The sequence below is a fragment of the Puma concolor genome, chromosome B4 (assembly GCF_028749965.1).
Source record: "Puma concolor isolate L17-30 chromosome B4, mPumCon1.1.hap2, whole genome shotgun sequence".
In the NCBI taxonomy this organism is placed as follows: domain Eukaryota; kingdom Metazoa; phylum Chordata; class Mammalia; order Carnivora; family Felidae; genus Puma; species Puma concolor.
The window spans coordinates 85740962-85765906 of NC_141673.1; the positions used below are offsets into that span (position 1 = coordinate 85740962).

Sequence of the window (24945 nt, forward strand, 5' to 3'; positions counted from 1 at the left end):
TTAATGTGTCACGATGAAAAACAGAAAGGCTGAAATATGTATGAAAACACGAGTTTCGATTAAACTCAAATCAAGTATTTTTTAAAGGTGTTGGTTTTTAGTTTTTATGCAGCTCCGTTTGGCACACAGCTCTTCACATGTTTTGAGATTTGGCTTTGCTGCTTTATAATTTTGAGGGTGCTGTGCTATAATCTGAACGATTTGCTTTGAAGAAAAGAGAGAAATAAATAGCGCAGGTTTTACATCTTGAACTCTGGACCAAAATAATAAATTGACACCTACTATATAATTGGGAAACCTGTTAGATTATGTGTCTACTTTAATGTGATTTATAAATTTTGGAAATATTCTTATAAAGAATTGAATCCCCTCATTAAACAAAGTAATTTCTTGTTTTTTGGTAGTTGCCATGGAACAATGATGTCTTTCTTTTCTCTTTAGAAATGGAACAGTTCTTTTTTTTTTTTAATTTCATGAACATATTTTTTAAGTAGATAATGTACCTTTTAACATTAACTCCTTTTGAATAGTAAAGATCAGGTTGGATGATTATACATTTATTGCAAACACAAGTTTAGTGTACCAAATTTCTTGCAATAAATTATTAGCCTTCTGCAAATAAGATTATAGACGGCTGCAATACTTAGAGTGATTTATTTGTCATGCTTCTAATTCAACTGAAAATCTCAACTATTATTGGAATACCTTAATTCATAAATATGATCAAATAAATGTTTCTAATTTATCATCATTGTTAATAATATTTTATCTGAATCTTCATTCTAGAGGAGTTACAAGATTTTTCCAAATAGTTGAGGGCACTGAAAGCTTTTTGTAACCATCTTCAGTATTCATCCCAGGGTTCACTTTGGGTGAGAGAGCTAATGTTCTGTCACAGAGACCTCTTGGGGCTTAAATGTATTCTGCACCTTTTTGTGAGAACTAAGATAGCAGGTTCCTGGGGCTTTCATGTCCCTCAGGGAAAATTCCCAGAGATATGAACAGTTTTGAATTTCTGACATGTGCAACACAGAACCTTTGTAGCTTTCAGAAGACTATTCCCAAGTTTGTAAAAACTTGTTCTATGACCCCCAGGTCCGAAAATTGGGTAGTCTGTCACTTTACTGGATTCATCCATCCTTTGGGGATGAAATACTAACCTAGATCTTAATTTTTTCATTGCTGACATTGGAACTTCACCAAAATCCTTACACTGTTTTAAATAAGTTTTTTCCCTACCTTTCTTAATTTTATTCTATTAAATCAATAAGTCATTAGGAAAGCATAGGCTACATGTCATTGTATGGTGAATATCCCTCGAGCCCCTGCTATCCCCACCTACTTTTTCTCTTCTCATTTTTTTTTCAATTTATTCATTTTGAGAAAGGGGGGTGGGCAGAGAGGAAGAGAGAGAATCCCAAGCAGGCTCCACACTATCAACCCAGAGCCGGTCACAGGGTTCAAACTGTGAGATCATGACCTGAAGTGAAATCAAGAGTCAGACACTTAACCAACTGAGCCACCCAGGCACCCCTCTCTTCTGATATGTTTCTAACAAGATAAGTGAGTTCAAATTATATATAAATTTGATATTAAATATATGTACATGTGAAAGAGAAAGATTTGGGGGATGTATATCTCCATTGTTTATTACATACACGAGAAGTAAGTCGTTTTTTGTTTCTATATATCACATGGTTTTTGACCTCTTCTTTTGCATTGAATTTTAATATATAAGTAAACATAAATGCTAATAAAACTCCCAAACGTTAAACTCAAGCACAAGACACAGAGGGGACATTCAACAGACAGCTCTTTCCTTTTCTGTTCTCTCTCTGGATATTTCTGTCCTTTCAAATGTTTTCCCTTTAGTTACTAGATTTGGGACATGATTCTATAGATGGTATAGACTGATATATTTAAGAATATAGAAAAAGTAAGCAGCAATAGTCCTGTGCTGTAGAAATTCTTGTTAACTATATTCAAGGTATAGATTATTTTATTTTCTACCATTAATACCAATATTAGTCATTGCTTATCCTCTCATCTCTTTAAATGAATAATCAGGATAGTATCCCATCATTCTTCCCTGATTTACCACATTGCTTGTAACATTATTCTGCTGTTCTTTTCTGAACCTGCAGACCTTTAGTTCTCAACCTGAAAAGAGGATGCCCTTGTCATTTAGCTGACATTTCAAGAGTTTCTCTTCTTTCTTTGCTGCTGACATAAACATATGAACCTCTTATATTATGTAGGTGGTATATTACTTTGAAGTATATATATATATATATATATATATATATATATGTACATATTTATTTATATATGTATTTGTTTATGTATGAAATATGTGGTCACATGATTAGTGGTCCCTTATTTAAGATTTTTAAACAAAATTTTTGTTCCCAATACTCCAGTAATAATAATTCTCCCTTTTCACCCCTTTTAATAAATAAAATATATATTAGCTCCTGGTAGTTCATTATTGCATTTCACTGTGACTTTTTTAAATGACTATATGTCATCCAGGTATAAAATAGAAAACTATTAGAGTTTATTTGAATTTTTTTAGTCAATGATATTTAAATTATTACTCAAATGACACTGTGATATTAGTAAAGTTATTTTACCTTTCTAAGAAGAATTCAATATATTCTATTTCACATCTTAACCACATGAAAAAAGTTTTCAAGCTTCTGAAGATTTAATAGAATTTTTATCCATATTGTTATACCCCATTATCAGTGTTTACTCATCAAAAAAAAATTACCTCAGGTCTCAGGAAAGTACAGATTCCTGGATTCAAACAAGACATAAAGAACCATTTAAAGAAGCTTCCCTATGGGGGGCCTGGGTGGCTCAGTGGGTTAAGCACCTGACTTCAGCTCAGGTCATGATCTCACAGCTCATAATTTCAAGCCCCATGTTGGTCTCTGTGCTGAAAGCTCAGAGCCTGAAGCCTGCTTTGGATTCTGTGTCTCTGTCCCTCCCCTGCCCATGCTCTGTTTCTCTCTCTTTCTCTCTCAAAAATAAATAAACATTAAAAAATTTTAAAATAATAAAAATAAAGAAGCTTCCCTATGACTATGAACTTTAGGTGGAGAGGGTCCGCTTCTGTTTTGCTCCTGTTAATATCCCCCATGGCTGTAAAAATATATAGTACATGCTCTTTGTCGAATTAATCCATTCTACTATTCTTATCCATATTCTTATCTTTTAATTTAACTTTATATTATTAGTGTGATTTAACGCATACAATTAGTGTGTGTTACAGACAAGATGAGAAATTGGTCCCATTTTTGGAAAGAATTTCTTAGTAGAATTTTTTATAGCTGGTTTGATTGATAAATGGTAGCCTATTTTGTTTCATTTCATTTCATTTCATTTCATTTCATTTCATTTCATTTCATTTCACATTGTTTATTTATTTAGAGCAAGTGCCTATGCGTGAGAGTTGGGAAGGGGTAGAGAGAGAGAGGGAGAGAGAGAATCCCAAGTAGTCTCCGTGCTGTCAGCACAGAGTCCGATGCAGGGCTTGATCTGATGACCATGAGAAATCTCATGATTTCTGAACCAAAATCAAGAGTCAGACATGTAACTTTCTGAGCCACCCAGGCGCCCCAACAATAGACTATTTTAGAACTCTTTAGGGTGATATTACCATAATAGCACTTAGAAAAAAAGTCTACTGACACATTTATTAACTGTTCATTAATATTTAAAATGAGGCATGTTCTCTTTGTTTTTACTTCAATAAATGGAACAATAGAAGAGCAATTCTGTGACACTGTAGCGATTTTCAATCAAAGGTTTAGTGTCTGGTCATTGATAGTCTATACATCTTTCTCAGAAGATTGAGTTTCTTGAGGTGCAGAGGCCACATCTTAGTGCCTGTCATGGTGCCATAGTAGCAACTTAATAGGTGATTGTTAAGTAAATAAATGAATAAATGGATAAAGTATAAGGCTACCTAATCTGTGTGCATGTATGTGTGTGAATTCTGCAAAATAATGAAAATGGCAGTATCCAATTTTTTAAAGTAGTCTGATAGCTCTCTGATAGTACATTATGCCACTAAAAGCAAAGATAATCATTTTGTGCATTCATTCAATTAAGAAATTAAATGACTATACTAATAGATACTACATGCCCAATTTTATACCTACTGACTTTAACACTGATAATGGTTTAAGTCTCTGGTGATACAGGACAAGTAAAAATGAACTATGCTTTTTCACTTTTTCAATTTATCTAGACTTTTAAAAAATTTTTATTTGCTTCCTTTATATCTTTTTTTTCACTTGTTCTTCCTTAAATGCAAATGCTTCTTAAAGAGAACTCTTACAGGTTGATTTTTTTTCCTTAACTCTTCTGCATTTTGTGGGGGTCACAGCGTAACACAGCTAACACATGAAACTGAAGCTTTCATTGTTGATTAGATGGTGTCTAAGCTGGTGAACATTAAATGCCATTTTGCAAATATAAGTATTGTATTTTCTCATCTAAAATTACTCCAAAAATGACATGATCCAAAATCCATGAAAGGTTATGGGAGACCAAATATAACAAGTTGTTAAGGCAGATGGACGACTTTGGTTGAGAAGGATATGTGCAAATTTAGATATATGATTTTAAGCAAATCAGAGGATATTTTTCTTAATTTTAAAAACTGATGCTATGTGTCAGAACATAAAGATATAATTTGAATTATAAGTAGCTTTTCACCTCAACTGTGCATCTACCTGCATATCACAATCTCTGATTTATCATATGAATCATGTCAGTTTTTATTGTTCATATCTTTTCAGGCATCTGGCAAGCTGAAATTGCGATTTGTTTCCACATATGTTGTGATAGAGAAGATTCAGGATGTGTAGTGGTTTAGCATCAGGCTGTATGTGCTTTAATTCTCACTTCCAGTGGTAAAACATTCTGTCATATTTTTAAAAGTACTGGAATTCTTATTCTAATATACTTTAAGCGGTTTTCTATTTCTATGCTTTTTGTATCTCCCTTACCATCCCTACCACCTACTTTCACAATTTTAAACAACAACAACAAAATTGTACAAATATCGTCATTAATTTTCATTTTCATCATGGTCTTAGATATCTAATTAAATGGATAATTATGTGAAGACATACTCTTCTATAGTAGGATGATTGCTTTATTTATAATTCAAATACATCTTTAGGTAATTTTCTTCTTAAATATATCAGGAGGTATATATAATTTGCTTACAGCTATGCATTCTTATCTTTGCTAAGCTGTGATATGTTTAAGCTGTCTTAAACTCCTGTTTGTAAATTTGTCTTGTGAAATTAAGACTTGGATTTAATGGGGTGCCTGGGTGGCTCAGTTGGTTGAGCATCTGACTTTAGCTCAGGTCAGGATCTCATGGTTCATGGGTTTGAGCCCCATGTTGGGCTCTGTGCTGACAGCTCAGAGCCTGAAGTCTGTTTCAGATTCTGTTGTCTCCCTCTCTCTGCCTCTCCCCTGCTCACATTCTCTCTGTCTCTCTCAAAAGAAAATGATAATAAAAAATAATTTAAAAAAAAGGCTTGTATTTAATTATGCCTGATTCTCATGTACCTTTTGCCATGATTTAGTTCATACAACTTGTCTTCTATTTTACTTTCTTCCTCTATTTCACATATGCACAGTTGAGAAAATAGTATTTTATATAAAATGCATGGAGAATAATGGTTTTCTTGTAACTGGTGTCTGAGCAAGTTGGTTATATGATGAATAAAAATAGTCATGATAATTTTTTATGAGAAATGCCTTACCTTTTTAAGTTGACTGTTATTGATACATCATGAACACCTTCTTCCCAATTTTCTTTTCTCAAATTACTTTTGTGTGTCTATTCTACCCTTCTTGCTTTAGTAACTCCTTTGCTTCCTCCTGCTCTCCCCTCTGATTGTAACTAATGACTAGAACTTAATTTTCCTTTCCCCACCCACACTTTGCTGACATCATAAATTATTTGGATACAAATGGACAGTATTCATTAGCTGTGCACTTTGCTGAAAGAGCCTTACACAGGAGTGCTGCACTCTCTCATTTTTATTAAAAGTTAAAATGCTTTTGCTGTCAGGGGGGTTGGGGTAACTTAGCCATGATAGAGGACAGGGCTACAGTGCTAATAAATAAAAATAATAACTATTACGCTGGTTGAGTGACCCTGGGAAAAGAGCACTACACAGCTATTTGTTGTCCCCTTTCACTTGTCAACAACACTGGCTTAAAAGCTTTAGCTATTGTTGAGGATGTAATGGAGCCCATGGAAAGTTATGAAGACAACTGTCAAGAAACAATCAGGCAAAGATTAGTTGAGTATTTTTGTGTATCTGTGCTGTTTTGAGACAATTCTTACATTAACCTACGGCAAGTGACAACTGTCCTTTTCCTTCTCATGATACTACACCTTTTTCTATATCATCCTTATTGGCTTGGACCATTTGAAAAATGCATAGGAATGGTAGATAATAGAACTAAGGGTTGTGGGTCATTGCCATAAAAAATGCACAGATAGTACTACTATCCTTGCTGAGATCTTCAAATTCTGGTTCATTTTGGTGATGGGCAAATAAAGCATATACATGTATGTTTCATTTGATTTTGAAGTCATTCTTTTGGGTAGTTGTATATTAAGTGGCAGCTGTAATGTTAGTCAACATTTTTTAAGTGTTACTGTGTGCTCAGCAGTGTTTTAAGAGCTTTACATAAATTATCTCCTTTAATTCTTTTGACAATCATTTGTGGTTGTGCAGTTACTATTACTGTTTATAGGTGAGTCCATTAGAGCATAGTGAGGTTAAACTACTTGCAAAAGGTCACAAAACTAGTAAGTGATGGAATCATGTCATTTGATATTAGTTGTTCTTTTTTTTTTAATACCTAATAGCCCAACATAAGTGAGATTTTGTATGTGAGAAATACCTCTTTGCAACTATTTCTTGAAATGCTACCCTCAAATTGCATGTTATTTTTGCTGACATCTAATATTCGAAACAAGGACAAAACAAAGTGTTGCATGAAAATATACTTACTTTCTGAGTGATAGAATAGATACAACAGTATAGCTCCATAAGTTTCTCTTTCAAATGGATTTTTTTTCTTTTTGCCTAGAAAATACAGAGCCATCTTGTGAGGAGTAAACCCAAGGTTATCGATATGTAGCATTTATATCATATTGATTATGGCATGTTTAATCATGCGATAAAAAAATATTCTTCTAGAATGTGGTATAAGATTGAGTATAATTGGGCAGGTGTGTTAATAGTTTCGACTTGTGCAACAAGAAAATTTAAGCTTGTAAGTATTGATTTAAACATTTCAATAGTCCAAAAACTGATTGCATATTAAACATTTTAAAACTTGAGTCAGCAGGCCAATTTTTTTTTCTTTCTGTTAACAAGCTCTTATTAACTTTCAAGTGGAAACAAACAAGTATTTTGGCACCACTAAAAGTAAAGTATTTGTCGAGCTTAATTCACTTTAGAATAATTACATATAAAAATGAGGCTTATTGAAATTCTAACGCTTTGGAATTTCAGATGTGTTTCTCTTGTGTGTTGTGGTATTTATTATTTCTTAATGTTTCCTAGAAGAACTTGACATTTTCAGTGGCTGACTAGCTACAGTGCTTGGCTAATGGGAATCTTGCAAGGGCTTGTGGTCTTCAATAGACAAATAACTTTTCAGACATATAAAAGTTTTCACATTACTTCCATAACATAGTTTAATATTTTCCCCTAAATATTGTCTAGGCCAGTGCATATTGTCCACATGAATTAAACTCGTACAGATAGTTGATTTCCAGATTCAGCCCAATATTCCCCTCGAAAATAATCTTATTATCAGTAATTGAATAATTAAATAACAGTACATTGAATTGTAATTAGCTTTTTGAAGAAAAATATATTTGGCCAAGTGTTCTAACTTGTGTTTATTCTTCAACTTTATGTTGGCCATCAAGTGAAAGCTTCCAAGGGGAGAGTGTTGAATTAATGAAACATGATTAAGAGATTAAGCACCCAGGGGTGGCTGGGTGGCTCAGTCAGTTGGGCATCCGACTTTGGCTCAGGTCATGATCTCATAGTTTGTGGATTTGAGCCCCTCGTTGGGCTGTGTGCTGACAGCTCAGAGCCTGGAGCCTGCTTTGGATTCTGTGTCTTCCTCTGTCTCTCTGCTCCTTCCCCACTCATGCTCTTTCTCTCAAAAATAAATAAACATGAAAAAAAAAGAGATTAGGCACCCAGATCAGCTATCATATAATAATTGTTCAAAACTAGATAAGGTGAATAAAACTGGACTAACATTTTGAAAAGGTTGACTATTATAAGAACATGTTGCTGTGTGTGGCATATTGAAAAGGACACTGAACTAGGAGTTAGGCTTCAAGTTCTACCTGTATCATTAATTAGATTTATGATATTAGGCATATTTTAACCTTAATTTACAATTTCAGTTTGTAAAATGAAGAATTTGGTCTATACCATTTATGACGCAAATTGTATTGAGCAAAACAGTGTATCTCCCCACAGTAATTTCCTTGGTCAAATACTTAAATAATGCTGTAGAATCCATAACTCATTTAAGGATTGACAGTCTTGTTAACACATAAAAAGATCTAAATGCTGTAGAAAAGAAATGTAAATTTGTGTAATTTTAATTAGATTTACATGACAATGAAATGCTTATTTTGTTTGTTTTAGTTTTAAGTAACCAAACAATTTGGGTTCCCTTTATGTCCAATATGTTTTAGTAAATCACTTTTATGAAATGCTTATCTAGATGATATATAAAGATCCTTCCAGGTTTAACATTCTGATTCTATGGCATGAATAATCTACATATGCTCTTACTTCTTGACTTTGAAGGATGTATTGGTATATTTTGAAGGTTAGCCATATCATCGTTCCTTCCAAAGACAACTCCCATCCCTAAATGTGCATCCTATCACAAGTCAGAAATAACACAGCTTAGTTTAAGGTACAAAATTAAAGTATAAACAATGGTAGATTTGGTAAGACCTAACTCTTGGGACTTTGCTTAAAAAGTCAAATATTACACATACATATTTTTTGCTTGTTCGATTTTTCAATGAGCTCTGCCACTGCAGCTCAAGGGAGATTAAGGGAAAAAAACCTACATAAACACAAAGCAAAAACCCGAGCTTGTGTGTAAAGCTACTGCACTGGAGCGAATGTGGTTTAATTCTTGGCACTGGCAGCTTGTTGGAGAATTACAATATGTTGGCATGAGTCTCTAGGTCTCATTGTTCCAGATGAGGGAGTCAGTCTTAAGAGTGTTTGGCACTGAAGGGAAAAAGGAGTGAGAGTTATAGGGAATGAGCAGGCCCTAAAGAGGCAGGATGCTGTTGTAACAATGGCTGGCACAGTTGGGGGGGCCATTCACTGGTAGGGATTGCCATAGGCATTGATGTGAAGAAACATATGTGAGCAAAAGAGGCAAGGATGAGGAGGGAAAATCAAGCAAACATCAAAAGGGTCCTAATGGCACAAAGAGACAAAAGTAATCCAATCAGAGTCATCTTGATATTAATGGATTGACTGGTAAGGATATCTGTCATTTCCCTGTAATTTATCTTATCACTTGTTTCTTACCATTTATTCTATGTTTTATTTTAAGATATGCACATATTTATCTTTCCCCCAAAGAAACAGATCCCTGAATTAAGAGGCTCTGGTTTTGTATTCCATCTGTTCTACTTTCTGCCTAGGTGCTGCTGGGAAAAGCATCTTTCTGAGCCTTAGTTTTCTCATCTGCAAAATGGATATAATAATAATGCATACCATTGACAACATTGTGGTATCTGACAACATTATATAAACTGAAATGCTATGCAAATAATAAGAACTACTATTATCTCTTATACTTATTTTAATATAGGAAACACTAGTTTTTATTTTTGACAGCAATTGTGATACTTTAATGTTTGAGCAAAGCAACTCTCAGGAGAATTGTTACAGGTGCTAGAAGGAAAGCTATGGCATATCTTAATGTGAAAATAATGGATAATCCAGTATTTGAACTTTGGGAAATAACTATGTCCTCAAACATACTATACATACTCATAGGATAAAATGCAATTCCACATGTACTTATAAAAATAACATCTTACATTAGAAAATTGAATATTTAGTAGATAGCTACTATCTTTTTTAGTCCGTAAATACTGAAGCAGCACTTACATAATTGTGTCAAATTTCACTTTAATCACATTCACACATTTAATGAACAGGTGTATTATAAATATTGGGATTTTGCCATTTGGCATCTTACAGTTCTAGTCATGTGTATCCTATGGATTCTTTACCATCTTCAGGGAAATTCATCCATTGGTACCTGTGCATCCTTTGTATTCATTTATTACCATTGTGAAATCATCATTAACCATCATTGTTACCATCCATTGTGAAATCATTTCTTACTGCTTCTTCATGAACTACCAATGGAGACAAATTAGAACAGTAGTAGTTGGAGGAATACTTGATGTGGACTTGCTTAAAGCTCTTTATTTCATAGTAGTTTAGATAGAGAGGTGAAGTGGGTGAAATGATATGCTTTTGGTCCCCCTGACTTTGAGATCCAGTAAGTTGAACTTAGCTCCATATGGGCAACTTCTCATAATAATCTTCTGAATTAGATATCGGTGCATTGTTTACCACTTAAGAAACCAAAGCTTAGGGAAATATCTAATTCAGAAGATTATTATGAGAAGTTTGAGATACCACATGTAAAGGACCTGGTACACCGCTTAGCACTTATCCCTCAAAATAGTAGCTATCATTATCATTTCATTGTTGACAAGAGAGTCAGGAATTTGTAGGCAAGGCGCACGCGCGTGCGCACACACACACACACACCTTGCTTCAAAACAACTCTGCCTATTACATTTCGTGAAACCTCAGACAAGTCCTTTTCTTCTTTTTGCTTTTTTTTTTTAACCTGTATGATGGATATAATAACACAATCTGAGTCTTCAGGTATCAGCTATGATTAAATGAGACAATGCAGACAGGTAAAAGCATCTAACATAGTTCCTGGCACATAGGCTGCTCAATAAATGTTTATTGAATCTGAATTTAAAGTATATGCCTCATCCAGATTGCAAATATTAGTGACTTTATTCATCCACAGGCATGAAAACTCGGAGTTAGATATGTTCTGATTTTACATCTTTCAAATTACTTGGTCTTAAAGAAGTTATTCATTTTTCTGTAGTGTACATTTAAAGTAAGGTACTTGAAAAAAAAAGTGGCTCTGTATAGGAGCCTTATATCTTTATGTAAGTTAATAAAGAGGCTAGGAATGTTCTGCAGGTTTCAGAAATCTGGCGGCTGTTACTTTAACTCTGCAACTTAGACAGAAGACTTCTGTTTCTTTCTGAGCACACTACAGTGAATATTTTGTCTAGCTGCAGGGGAAAAGCTTTGTCATGGACTTTGCAGACAATAGCCTTAAAAGTAAAATGGTCTGCTTTTGGTGCCGGGAGGTTCAGGGGCCTATTGTTAGCGCACAATGGATTTCTATTGCTGCATTCCTGCTTTGCAAAGGTTTGTTAGCTTTTAATGACTGACAGTACTCTATTGCAAATACCGTATTGGCTGTGCCCTGTTTACATGCTACTCAAGAATTTTTGTGGAGTGCTGGAAAAAAAGAAACAGTGGTGTTTGTCTGACCTACTCTGATAAGGTTTAAAAAATGATTTCACTCATGAAGTGTTTACTGGGAATGTAGAAACATTGGAAATCCTTGCAGAAGTATTTTAAAGTTAGTTTGAAGGCCTCAATGAATAGAAATATTGATTACAGTAGAGATTTAATCCACTTTATTACTCAGAATTGTCATTATCATTTTCAAAACAATATGGTACAGAAATAGGGATATTTTAAGAAAAAGTAAAAGTAAATTTTATAGGATCTTTCTTCCTTAAATGTAAGAAATGGAGATATTTTGTTACAAAGGAAGAAATGCATTTTGCACATTCCATAGTAAATTCCATAACAAATGTGTACACAGTAGTTGTGGTAGGTGTGTTTATGTGTGTGTCTATGTATATTTTTTCATATATATATTTTTCACCATATGTATAGACTATAGGCTATGTAAAACAGTGACTCACTCAGAGCTTTTCACTATTTTATTTTCCATAAGCTTTTGACATCTGAGAAAAGCAAATAAATAAATAAATAAATAAATAAATAAATAAATAAATAAAAGCATTCAATATTGTCAGTTTTTCCAAGGAAATTTCACTTCCACTTTGTTGAAAACTCCACACAGGCCTTTGTGACTCTGACAATCAATGGCTGTAAGATGGGGGCCTGAGAAAAGTAGATAGCATTAGCCAAAGATGATGATGATGCCTTAAAATGCATTTTACTGTGGGGAAAATGAACCAGTTTCTAATAATCTTATGGTCTCTAGGCCAGACGGTCCCTTTGATAAGTTAACATGTACTCCCTTTATGCTCCTAGTAGGGGGTAAACAAATGTCTGAACAAGCACAAATACACATAAACACCAATGTGGAGAATGGCAGTGTATGTCTTAGATCTAGATAATAAGTGTGGGTATTGTTATTTAGATGGAGCATACTGGGACACTTATCTTTTAGTACACTCCATTTTCTAACTGAATGCAGTGCTAATCGTGGGATTGAAAGCCATTGTAATTGTGTACCCATCTAAATGCTGACAAGAATATACAATTACATTGTTTGGAATTGAGTTTAATGTTTGGGAGTTTTATTAGCATTTATGTTTACTTATACATTAAAATTCAACACAAAAGAAGAGGTCAAAAACCATGTGATATATAGAAACAAAAAAACGGACTAAAGCATAACCTTGCTCTTTAAAATATATCCGCCCTGTCTCAACAGTGGGCATTTTCAAAGAATGTGATACAAATCTGAAATAAGCAAATAATAGGTTTCCATTGTAAGCATTACTCACTTTGGTAGATTTTGCAATCTTTGTAAAGCTTCTTTTGTACGAACTTTTTTTTTTTTTTAATGTTCATGGTACTGGCAAATCTTTCCACAGTGTGCTTACCACCATACGATGTTAAACACATATTATAAAGTGGATGTAATTGTAAACACACAGAGGGATATAATTACATGTAGCAGATTTAAGAGCTAATTCTTTGCCTTTTTTCCCCCTGCATTTTATCAACATAATTATTTTTTGACTGCAGACTAACACCCTGAAATTGACAAGCATCTATTATAGCAGGAATTTGTTCACCAAATTGAAAAACAATGAACTGCAGGTTTATATGTACCCATTGTCATAAAGAATTAGTAGGGCTTTGTTCCGCAAGAGGAAAAAGCTAATGATTTTGAAACAGCAGGTGACAAAACACATTCTTTTTTCCCCCCCCGTTATCAGTTTGTTGATGAAGTCATTATGAACTGGGGCCCGGATAGGGATGGCCTTATTTTTAGCAGATAGACTTTTAATGAGCTGCATTGTAAAGACAGTCATGTTGATTTGCTTACATTTTTTTTTTCCTTTCCTTAGAAACCCCCAGTATTGAAAAGCTACTCTCAAAGGACTGGAAAGACAAACTTCTTGCAATGGGATCAGGGAACTTTGGTGAAATAAAAGGTAACATATTGACAATTATTTTGATCCAAGATGTACTGAAATGAAGTTTATGTTTAGAAACATTAACAGTGAAAAGTGCTGCTCCTTCTTCTGCCTCATGCATTCTGTCTTTGGTGTTTCTTTTCCCTAGCTTGAACGTGGACGTGTCAGGACTCTGACTTTCTCTTTGTGCCTTATTGATAAATGGGATGCTATTTTAACAGACTAAACCCCTGTGTCTTCAAAAGGCTTTGGTTTTCATCATTAAAAAAAAATTAAATGATTCACCTTGTCAGTAGGAATGTATTTATATCAGGGTTAAAAACTGCATATGATGAGATGAGTGTATATATTCTACTGTTAGAAGTGTGAAGGTACATAATTTACATTTAAAACCAGACATGGTGAATGGAGAAAGCTTAATAAAAGGTTGTATTGTACTAACAAGAGCAACATTTTTTGTTTTTATTTGAATCAGACATTGAACACAACTAAGAAAAAGTCTAGATGAACCTCAGATGATACTGAATATTCATATCTTAATAAACTTTTACTAATAGCAGTGGGAAAGGACTTAATTTCCCATATAAAAATAGTTAAATGATCATTTCAGTTAATTTCAAAGTGTGTTTTCTCAGAGCATGGTAGGCAATCTATGGTTTTCTGTCTGTTGCCAGTAGCACACTTGATTCTGAGTTCTAAAGGATTAATCTTGAGAAAAAAATACTTATTCATCAATATTAAAATATTTAGTTATATATTACACTATATGGTTTTTTGTAGCAGCTGAATATATATTTAAATATCACCAGATTTATATTAATATACATGTAGAAATATGTGTATAAATAACTTTTTTGCATATGTATGTATGTGCACGTGTTCTCCCAATGAAAAAGGCAATTGTCTTTCTTATGGCTCTATGACCTCGCAGCATCCCGCAGAAAGGCAGGACACTAGCATCTCAGCATTTTGAAACTTCCAGAAAATGTTTGACTGAGTGTTTCACTTCTTATCCATTGTATTTGAAGTTTAAATATATTCAGGTTATGATCAAGTATGACTTGGTGGTGAGAGAATGAATGAGTGCTAATCAACAAAATCAGTAACCAAAATCTATCATGGAATCAAATTCAAACAGATAGCAATTAATATGCCTTAAAGAGCTTGAAAACAGAGTTTAAACAGAACAGAGGAATTTCTTTTCCTAGGCCACAGATCCTTTATATTATTATGTTGGCTTTTAACCCATTTACACCTGAGACGTAGAATGTGTTCTCCAAGGTTCTTTATTCTCCTCTGACCGAGGTGATAACTGAGCATATAGCAGAGAAGACCGCCTGTTCCAAGCCTTGTGATCTCATTCCATTGGAGGACAAACATTTTTCCCTCCCTAGTTTTCTTCACAAGTCGAACTTAAAAGCAGCCACAGCAGTGATGATAAGCTTAGAGAAAAGCAGCTCAGCTATTCTTCCAGGCTTGCCTGTGGGCTTGGTTCAGGAAGCTGCGGTTCAGTCAAAAGAAGTTTCCGTCTTTAATTTTGAGTTTTTTAAAGCTTCGCATTCAGAGCATAAGTTTGGTTATTGTCCTGTGTTCTGTTCAAAAAGCTGTTTTCCGATGCATTTTAAAAGCAACTGTAGACCTTTCTTCTGTTGGGGGGCATGGTTATTAGGTGCTTGGATAGGTTTGGCAGAAAACTGGGAAAATAGCGTTGGCTTACTTTTCCTACTGACTGCCCGTGACAGTTGCAATTACTATCCATTGTTCGTAGGTGGCTAGAAAGTGGAAAGGATACAATAGTGTATAGCCCTCTGGGGGTAAATGAATTTGACTTAATGGTGTTTGGGGGGTCAGACACTCTGATTATGCCATGCCCAGGAATGTGGTTTTCATGCCACCTCAGAAGTTATGGGAGAACAATGGCTTTGCTGTTTGCAGCATTTTTTTTTTTTAATGAAGCAAATAAAGGTGTAAGTCTCATGTACGTGCACACTGTTTTGGGTTGGGATAGGGAAGAATAAGGGTGAGCTTTTTAAAATCTGAAATATGCACATATTCAATTATTAGATGATTTATGAATGATAATTTTGAATAATATATTTGATAAAATCTTGCATATGTTAGGACATTTACAGCCTTTACAGTATTTACCAAGTCTTGTGGATTGAAACTTTTCTCCTCTGTTTACACTGGTCAGTTTTGATTTAACTCTGTAAAAAATTTTAATGTTTGTTTTTGAGAGACAGACACACAGACAGACAGACAGACCATGAACAGGAGAGGGGCAGTGAGAGAGGGAGATGCAAAATCTGAAGCAGGCTCTGAGCTCTGAGCTGTCAGCACAGAGCCCAATGTGGGGCTCCATCCTACAAACCGCGAGATCATGACCTGAGCTGAAATTGGATGTTTAACCGACTGAGACCCCCAGGCACCCCATTTAACTTTTAATAGTTGCAGAAAATGTGTGAGTAAATGAGTGTGTGTGTGTCTGCATGCACATGTGTGCCCATTCTTGAATATCTAAAATTATAGCCAGATGAGGACAGAGCTCCGTTCCTAAATGCTAACCTTCAAGTTGCTGCACGTGAATTCTTTCAGAGCGTTTGGACAAAGATTAATATTACAGCTTGGCAAAGTTCAAAGAAGTGTTTCTTGCTATTACTATTTAAAAAGTTAAAATGATAAACTTCTAAAAATAAGAGAAATAAATAGCATTTGGTTTGGATATTTTAGCTATCAATAAATAGTTGTCATACCCACTTAAAGTCAATATCATTCTTCAAGAAACAATGCGGGTTAGTAAAGGTCACCCACTTCTAAGAGCATGAAATTATTTTCCATGTTAGGTTATTTTGCCTGTTAGAATTTATTCCATTTTTATGGTCTGGTACTTTGGAAATGTGAAGTGATTAGGTTTTAAAGTTACATTAGAAACAATCCTCTAAAAAACATACAACAAGGACACTAGATCCAGTTTTGCAAAACAAAACAGTTTGACAAAAAAAAAAAAAAAAAAAAAAAAAAAAAAAAAAAAAAAAAAAAAAAAAAGCTTGGCTAACAACGTATGTATATAAAGTGATTAGCTGCCTGAAAAAATGACTTATTTCTTCTCCAGTCATTGATATAGTGTGGCTGGTCAGCTTATGGTTTTTTTGTTGTTGTTATCTGTAGCAGAAGCACAGAGTAACAGTGGTGAGAAAGGTGAAGGAATATCTCCTATAGCCTTGTAGTTGCTGAGAAGAGGAAAAAAAAAGAAAAACAGCGCTTGCACTCCCTTTGGCAACCACAAGTGTCACGCGTTGTTTTAGCTAGCATGAAATTCCATTACACTGAAGGTCAATGCATTGGCACTTCACCTGAGGACAGTATCTGGGGATCCAGAGCAGCTTTGACTAATCTAAACAGAGCATTTGGTTTTCAATAAAGTCATTACAGGATTTGTATGTTACAGACTTAAATTTTTTTTTTTTTTGTAGAATTGCAACCAAAAAAATCTGCATGCAAAATTCTCTCAAATAGTTCTTTCTTGGTGAAGTTATAAGAGCAGGGCACTGTTTGAGAGGTTTTTCTGGCTAGGTCACTCAGATAAGCCCAAATCAGTTTCTCCACCAGCCTTGTATGAAGAATTCGTTAAAGCCCGGTTTCTTTCCCATTGGTATCCCTGGTTAGACCCTTTCTCACCCTGCTCAGAATGCATTAATTTGGCTGGCAAAGTGTTGTATCCTGTATTATGAAAAATGCCAGCTGCAGTTGGTATAATAAAAAATTGGCTCTTTTGAAAGCTATAATTTCGTTCTTTCTAGAAGATGGGACATAAAGGCAAACACCAGACAGCTCTAGAATGCCAGTAATAGATTCAAGGAAATAAGCCATTCAGCAATATTTTGGTCTCTTAGAACTCATGATAAATACATAATTTTTAGATGCAACACGTGGGTTAAAGTAGATCCTCTGTTAGGTGACATCACATTTGGAGATAAAAGAGATAGGTGGATTCAGTATGTGGCTTGAAAGAGATAATTCTGTTTAAATAACGTTAGACAATTTGTGAACAAGCAGGTGTGGGAAAGGAATCAGATCCCAGGTAATAAATAAAGAGATCCTTAGAGTTTGTAAATTTGAAACATGGAAACTATAATGCCAGTATTTAGACATGTAAGGGTTTGTATCACTTTGAAAGTTGTTTTAAACCCATTCTTTTAAAACCAAAAAAAAACTATTTAAGAATCGCATGCTTTGCTAATAGTAACTTGGTGACTTATGTCATTTGTACATTCAGCTAAAAAATATATCTGTACATTTTTATAAAAGGGTTGGAAATATTATTAAGGGAACTGTTGTATCTGAAATTTGTTCCATGCAAGAGTGAGCCATAAAGAAGGCACATAACATATAGTCATGCACTTCTAAATAAAGTAAATATTTAATGGTTTTAATCTAGTGAGCTTATTTTATAGTTCCTCTGTAGTTGCTTATGAGTAATGTTTTCCCTTTTTGTAAAAACCACTTTGTAAGAAACGAAGAAAGACTAGTGCTGTGCAGCATATAAGTTTCTGAAATAAATTTTTGGCAATGTCCGTAAAAGAAAAAGTGACTTCATGTTTTCTGCACATCACTGACTTGCTCTGCCCCAGAATGCCAGAGTCTTTATGCCAGTGTGTAAACATAGCCAACAATGGGAAGAGAATGGTCAGACACTGGATCTCATTGATTTCTGTCTTAGGAAGTTTTACATATCTTTCAAAGCAGGTACTTAATAATGCATGTTTTAAACAGATATTCTTACATATTTAATCTGGATTCTATATTTGAAAATAAAAATATGATTTCCTCAACCTTTTTTTTTTCTCTCATTTAAAAATAACATTCATTCACTTAATAAAGATTCATTTGTGGGGCGCCTGGGTGGCGCAGTCGGTTAAGCGTCCGACTTCAGCCAGGTCACGATCTCGTGGTCTGTGAGTTCGAGCCCCGCGTCCGGCTCTGGGCTGATGGCTCAGAGCCTGGAGCCTGTTTCCGATTCTGTGTCTCCCTCTCTCTCTGCCCCTCCCCCGTTCATGCTCTGTCTCTCTCTGTCCCAAAAATAAATAAAAACATTGAAAAAAAATTAAAAAAAAAAAGATTCATTTGTGCAATGGAAGTGAAGATTCTAAAATTAAGATAATTTTAAGAACATTATTTTTTTCTTATAGATATGGACTCCAAAGCTTACACCAGCCAGATTATTAAATGATGGAATTAATCCAGAAACTTTTCCTCTTTTCAAACGACCATTTCTCTTAACTGGGGAAGCATAGTGTAGCCAAAAATTTGGTATAATGTTGCCCTGATTGTTCCAAGAACTTGTGGAAATCAGTTTAACTCTTTTGGTTTATTGCCTTATCTGCTCATTTAAAAACAGTTGCAGATTACTATTGATTACATGCCCATCTATATACAGGCACACTGTAAACATTATTCCTTACAAAATGACAGAGACATTTCATTCCCAGTTTACATAGGAATAAATTGAGACTCGCAGAGAGAGAGGGAGAGAGAGAGAGATCACTTATCCAAAACCACATACTTTAACTGTGACAGAGTCAAGATGTGACCCTATTCCTGCCTGTCTTCGAAGCCGGTGTTCTTTGCATGAGGCTGGATGGTCTCTCTTCAGTAAAGTTGGCATGGATGACCTCTAAAATCCTTTAAAACTTGAAAACCTTTCCAGCCCCCACACAGCTGGATGCAGCACCCTCAGATGCAGTGATGCTGTTCTCAGCTCAGTTCAGTCCCCAGCCCACACAGCTGTTTTGTATTGTTAGCCTATTTATGCATTTACCTTGCCCTTGTGTACTACCTAGCTTACCATTAGTCCAAACTTAGGGATCCAGTTTGCACTTGATGAATGAATGACAATTTATAAATGCCATGTTTTGAAAATATTTTTATTGGCTATGTTAAAGTCTGTAATGTGGCAAGTTGTATGTGATTTAAAAAACATTTTTTTTTTACATTTTTTATATAATATCCAAGTAAGTGGATGGGATAATCATAGGGAAAGTTTGTAAAATTACAATCTCGGAAGGTAAATATTTGTAATAAATAGTATGGAATTACAAAGAAATAAGAACGATGCTTGCTTTCACTACAAAAATGATGACGCACACATCTTGTTTATGTCATATCTCGGTAGCAAAACATCCAACATAGGATAAGAACAGTAAAGATCATAGCTACTTGTCAAGTGTTCCATTTCACTCTTATGTCAGTTGCCTTTAAAACTGAAAGCTTTCGGGGCGCCTGGGTGGCGCAGTCGGTTGAGCGTCCGACTTCAGCCAGGTCACGATCTTGCGGTCCGTGAGTTCGACCCCCGCGTCAGGCTCTGGGCTGATGGCTCAGAGCCTGGAGCCTGTTTCCGATTCTGTGTCTCCCTCTCTCTCTGCCCTTCCCCCGTTCATGCTCTGTCTCTCTCTGTCCCAAAAATAAATAAATGTTGAAAAAAAAATTTTTAAACTGAAAGCTTTCTATAGTAGAATATTTAAATCCAAGCCAAAGCCTACTTTTTAAGATATTGAAGCAGCAAAAAAAAAAAAAAAAAAAAAAAAAAAAAAACAGAAACAAAAACAAAACACACACACACACTCAAAACACTGTTTTTCCAAAACAGTTATAGAAATCTATAAATTAAGACTATTTATAGTATTAACAGTGTATAATAGAATCAGTTTATTCTGTCATATAATAAATAATGGTATTCCTTGTATAATTTTAATTTAATCTAACCTCTCAGTTATCTACATAGCAGTAAAGTGTATGTAGATAAACTTTATCAAAGTTTGATTAAACTTGTTCTTGATGAAAAAGACCAATTCATAGATGTTTATAAGTTGGATCACGTAACAAATACTCCTTTAATGAATTGGAATGATGCCACTAATACCTTTGATGAAGGAGTGTGCCTTTTCTCTCTTGTTCAATAAGAGCACCACTGAAAGAAGCTTTAGTTGTAAATTTAGACTAACTTAAGTTAGTTTTTATTCATTATATTTTTAGGTCATTCAACAGATATTCCTATCTGTCTTGTCACGTGCTATGTTTTGGAGATATAATGATAGCAAGTAGAGTAGACAGATTTCTACCCTTCTAAAGCATATAGTATAGTAGAGGCTCTTTCATTAGACAGAAATTTTAAAGGCAGGACAACAAATGGTTTTTAGATCCTTCAAGTACAATACCAGTTGAAAGCAACAATATTAACATTAAAAAAATTAAACCAAGTAAAATCCTGTCCAAGTTATAACACTGATAATCTAAGAAGCACCAATTATTAAAGGAAAAAAAATCTGGCAAAAATTGACTATACTTTGAAACAAAGAATTACATTTCTGGTAAGTTTTTTGAAGGAAGAAACAATAATCCCCAGTCTATTTTTAGTGTCAAAATTCTAGGCCCTTTCCCTTCTTCTTGAGTGAGTTTACTCTTACATTTACTGTATTTGGATAATAACTCCTAGCAATTTACTTTGAGTTTGATCATTTTATTTCAAACCATATGTCCATTTCATTTGAGTGGAAGAAAACAATATTGGAGAAATATCAGCTTCCACAGATTTTTTTTCTTATTAGTTCAAATGTATTCAAGACCATTTTTTTTTTTAATTTTTTTTTCAACGTTTATTTATTTTTGGGACAGAGAGAGACAGAGCATGAACGGGGGAGGGGCAGAGAGAGAGGGAGACACAGAATCGGAAACAGGCTCCAGGCTCTGAGCCATCAGCCCAGAGCCGGACGCGGGGCTCGAACTCACAGACCGCGAGATCGTGACCTGGCTGAAGTCGGACGCTTAACCGACTGCGCCACCCAGGCGCCCCAAGACCATTTTTAATTTGAGTAATCCTGATGAGGGTTTTCCTTGTGCATAGAATTGTACATTATCAGTCAATCAAGGATTTTTCTCTTTTCTTATGAACTTTGCTTTATTCATTTAAGAAGTTGTTATAAGATGTCTATGTTCTGGTAGACATTACTCTATAGATTCTGAGTATCCAGCATTGAACAAAACAAACTAGTATTCTGCTGTCTTAAAGCTTATTCTCTATGGAAGATTCAATAAATAAATAACTATCAATACAATTCAACCTATGGTAGTAACTACTATGAACAGAATAAAAATTAAGTGATGTGATGGAAAGTGAGATGGTGTCTTCCTTAATTTCAGTGTTTGGGGTAGGCAGTCTGAGAAGTTGGCATTTAAATTACTTCTGGTTGGATCTGAGTTTATTTGTTTATTATCTTTTCCATTTAAATGTCAGATCTCTGAAGCAGACATTTTTTTCTGGTGTAGACACTGTAGTGTCCCCAACACCTAGAATAGGGGCATTGAAGGGCATTGAAGGAACTCTGTGGGTACGTGCAAAATGAATGAAAGAGAAAAGTCTGTCATTTGAAGTGGTTCTCTACCAGGGGAAATTTGGCACTGTCTGGAGACATTTTTGGTTGTTATAACTAGGTGGGAAGTGCTACTAGCATCTAGCCAGACATGCTATACCACACAGCTCCCCAGAAAAAGAATGGTCTAGTCCGAAATATCATCAATGCCAAGACTGAGAAATCTTAATCTAGGAGCAGAGTTTTCCATGGGAAACAATTGGAGTGCAAAGATCCTAAGGTGGGAGCAACTTTGTGTATTGGTATTGGAGGCACTCGAAGAAGGCCATGTGACTGAAGCATTTTTGTAAAAGAGAAATGGAAGAGATGTTGCCAAAGAAGGTAAGAGCTAGAGCATTCAGGGCTTTTTAAGGGTAAAGAGTTTGGATTTTATTTTATATGGAGTATAAAGTGATGAAATGTTTTTATACAGCTCTGTGACATGATCTGGCTTACCTTTCTAAATGGATCACTGAACTCTTGCTTGGAGAATAGCTTTTCATAGGAGAAGAAGTGGAAGCAGGTAGAATGGTTAGAAAACTATTGCAGTAGTGAAGGTGAGAAATACTGATGGCCTGGAGCAAGAGGTTGTACTGGAAATAAAGATTCATGGGCTAATTTATATGTTCTAGGGTTGATGGGATTCCAGTGAGTTAGATATGGAAAATGAGGCAGACAAAAGAATAGAGCAATATATGGATAGTGATATCTCTTACTGAGAGGGGGGTGACAATCTGGTTCCCCTCCTTCATGACTTGTGTCACATTACATTAAGGAATGTTCTGACCTGTACTTCTGTGGAACCTATAGCACTATAGCAATGAGTCAAATGATTACCATGTCTGTAGTTACTAGGCAGTAGGAAGAACTGAAACAGAATTTTTTTTTTGCCTCTTATATCAGTGATCCTTCATTCTAAGGGAATCGAAGCAGGACTAGCATAGATAAAACACATTAGAGTGCAAAGAAATAAAACATGAAAATAAGTTACTATCAATGACACACAAACATGAACTCATAGATATAGGATTTGTGTCCCCATTGTGTTATATACTTGTATGACTCTTACAAATCTTAATCTAAGTAAAGAAACAGTAGTTTCTCTTTTTGTTTGGGAGCCCTGTGGATTTTTCAGTGATGTTTGCACACACACGCGTGCACACACACACACACACACACACACACACACATTTAAAGTCCAGGATATTTTGTGACTCTTACTAGTTTCTCCAATACTCGTAGACCACTTATTGGACCCTCCCCACCCACTGGGAGATAATTATTATGAAGATTATGATAATTTAGAGATGAAACTATAGGGCTTACACCATCTGAACATAGTACTTTTATAAAAGTGGAGAAAACTTCTTTTGCAAAAGCTCACGTTCCTTAGCTCAACTCTCTTAAACCAAAACAAGAACATCTATGTAACTCATGTAAGATAATACATCTCCTTATTCTCTTGGCTATATGGCATTCCTAAACCTGAGAGTGGTTTAAAGCAAAGTGACTTACTTGTTAAAATTTTAGATGATTTGCTACACGCCAGGCATATGAGGGCATAAAAGTCGGTCATTTATAACTGTTGCCATCACAGCTATCTCTGCTAACTTTAGGGTACAAATGTTAAAATCAGATTTATAATATAATGATTAAGTAGTATAGTAAAGATATCCACTGTGTGGATTCCAAAAGAAGGGAACAACTGTTATCAATGAGAATCAGGATAAGAGTCTTAAAGAATAAGACATATGATCTGGAACATGAAGAATTAATGTTAGGGAAGGAATGGCTGAGGTTAAGGTATTGGCTTTGTGGGTAATGGTACAAAAGTCACTATGGCTAGAACCTAGGATGCACAAACAAAAGTGAGAAGGTTGGATCATAATTAGAAGGACCTTATTCATCTTTTTCTTAAGTTTACTTATTTTTGAGAGAGACAGCATGCACGAGCATATGCAAGGGAGAGGGGAAGAGGAAGAAGGAGAGAGAATCCTAAGCAGGCTCCGTGCTGTTAGTATGGAGCCCAACATGGAACTCATTCCCATGAATCATGAGATCATGACCTGAGCTGAAATCAAGAGTCTAATGCTTAACTGACTGAGCCACACCCAGTGCCCTAGGACCTTTTCACTCTTAAGAATGAGTTGACATTTTATTCCAAAGACAATAGGGAACTAGTGGAAGTGTTTAAATAGGAGTGACATGAGTAGATTTGTTTTTCTAGGAAGGTAATTTTGGCACCAGATTTGAGGATAAACTTGTAGCGGGAAAAAAGAAGTTCTATTGAAAGTTTGTCAAAACAATTTATAAAAAACTTGATGAGAAATGTCAGTGGAGATGGGGAAGGGAGGCTGGAACAAGAACTCTTCCTACATACCATAGGGCAGCAATTTACACTGTGGTATCCTTTATGTAAAGTAAATTGTGTGGGTCAAATTGTGTCCCTCTAAAAATTCATGTGTTAGAGCTCTAACTTCTAGTATCTCAGAATGTGACTGTACTTGGAGATAAGGTCTGTACAGAGGTATTTAAGTTAAAATGGGGCCATTAGGGTGGACCTAAATCCAATATGATGGCTGTCCTTAAAAGAAAAGGAAATTTGGACATGGAAATGTACAGAGAGTGATGATGTGAAGACACAGGAAGAAGATGGCCATCTACAAGCCAAAGAGAAAGATCTGGGGCAGCTCCTTCCCTCACAGCCCTCAGAAGGAACCAACCCTGCTGACACCTTAGTCCTGGACTTCTAGCCAATAAATACAAATTTCTGTTCAAGCCACCCCATCTGTTATGACAGACCCGGTAAATTAGTGCAGAAATATTCTGGTATATGGTTAAATCTTCATTTACAAGACTAGGATAATAATAGTAATTGTGGTTACCTTAGAAGGAACAGTATTCAGA

The 24945-nt window shown here is 35.1% G+C and overlaps 1 protein-coding gene across 33 annotated transcripts in view; it reads left to right on the top strand.

Moving 5' to 3' along the window:
• Positions 1–24945, top strand: part of SOX5 (SRY-box transcription factor 5) — a 1024889-nt gene that overhangs the window by 784888 nt on the left and 215056 nt on the right. For all 33 annotated transcript variants that reach the window (XM_086713854.1, XM_086713857.1, XM_086713848.1 and 30 more), the window contains one exon: positions 13565–13651. In XM_086713854.1, coding sequence (XP_086569980.1) covers positions 13565–13651 — 87 coding nt within the window. The remainder of the gene's footprint in view (positions 1–13564; positions 13652–24945) is intronic.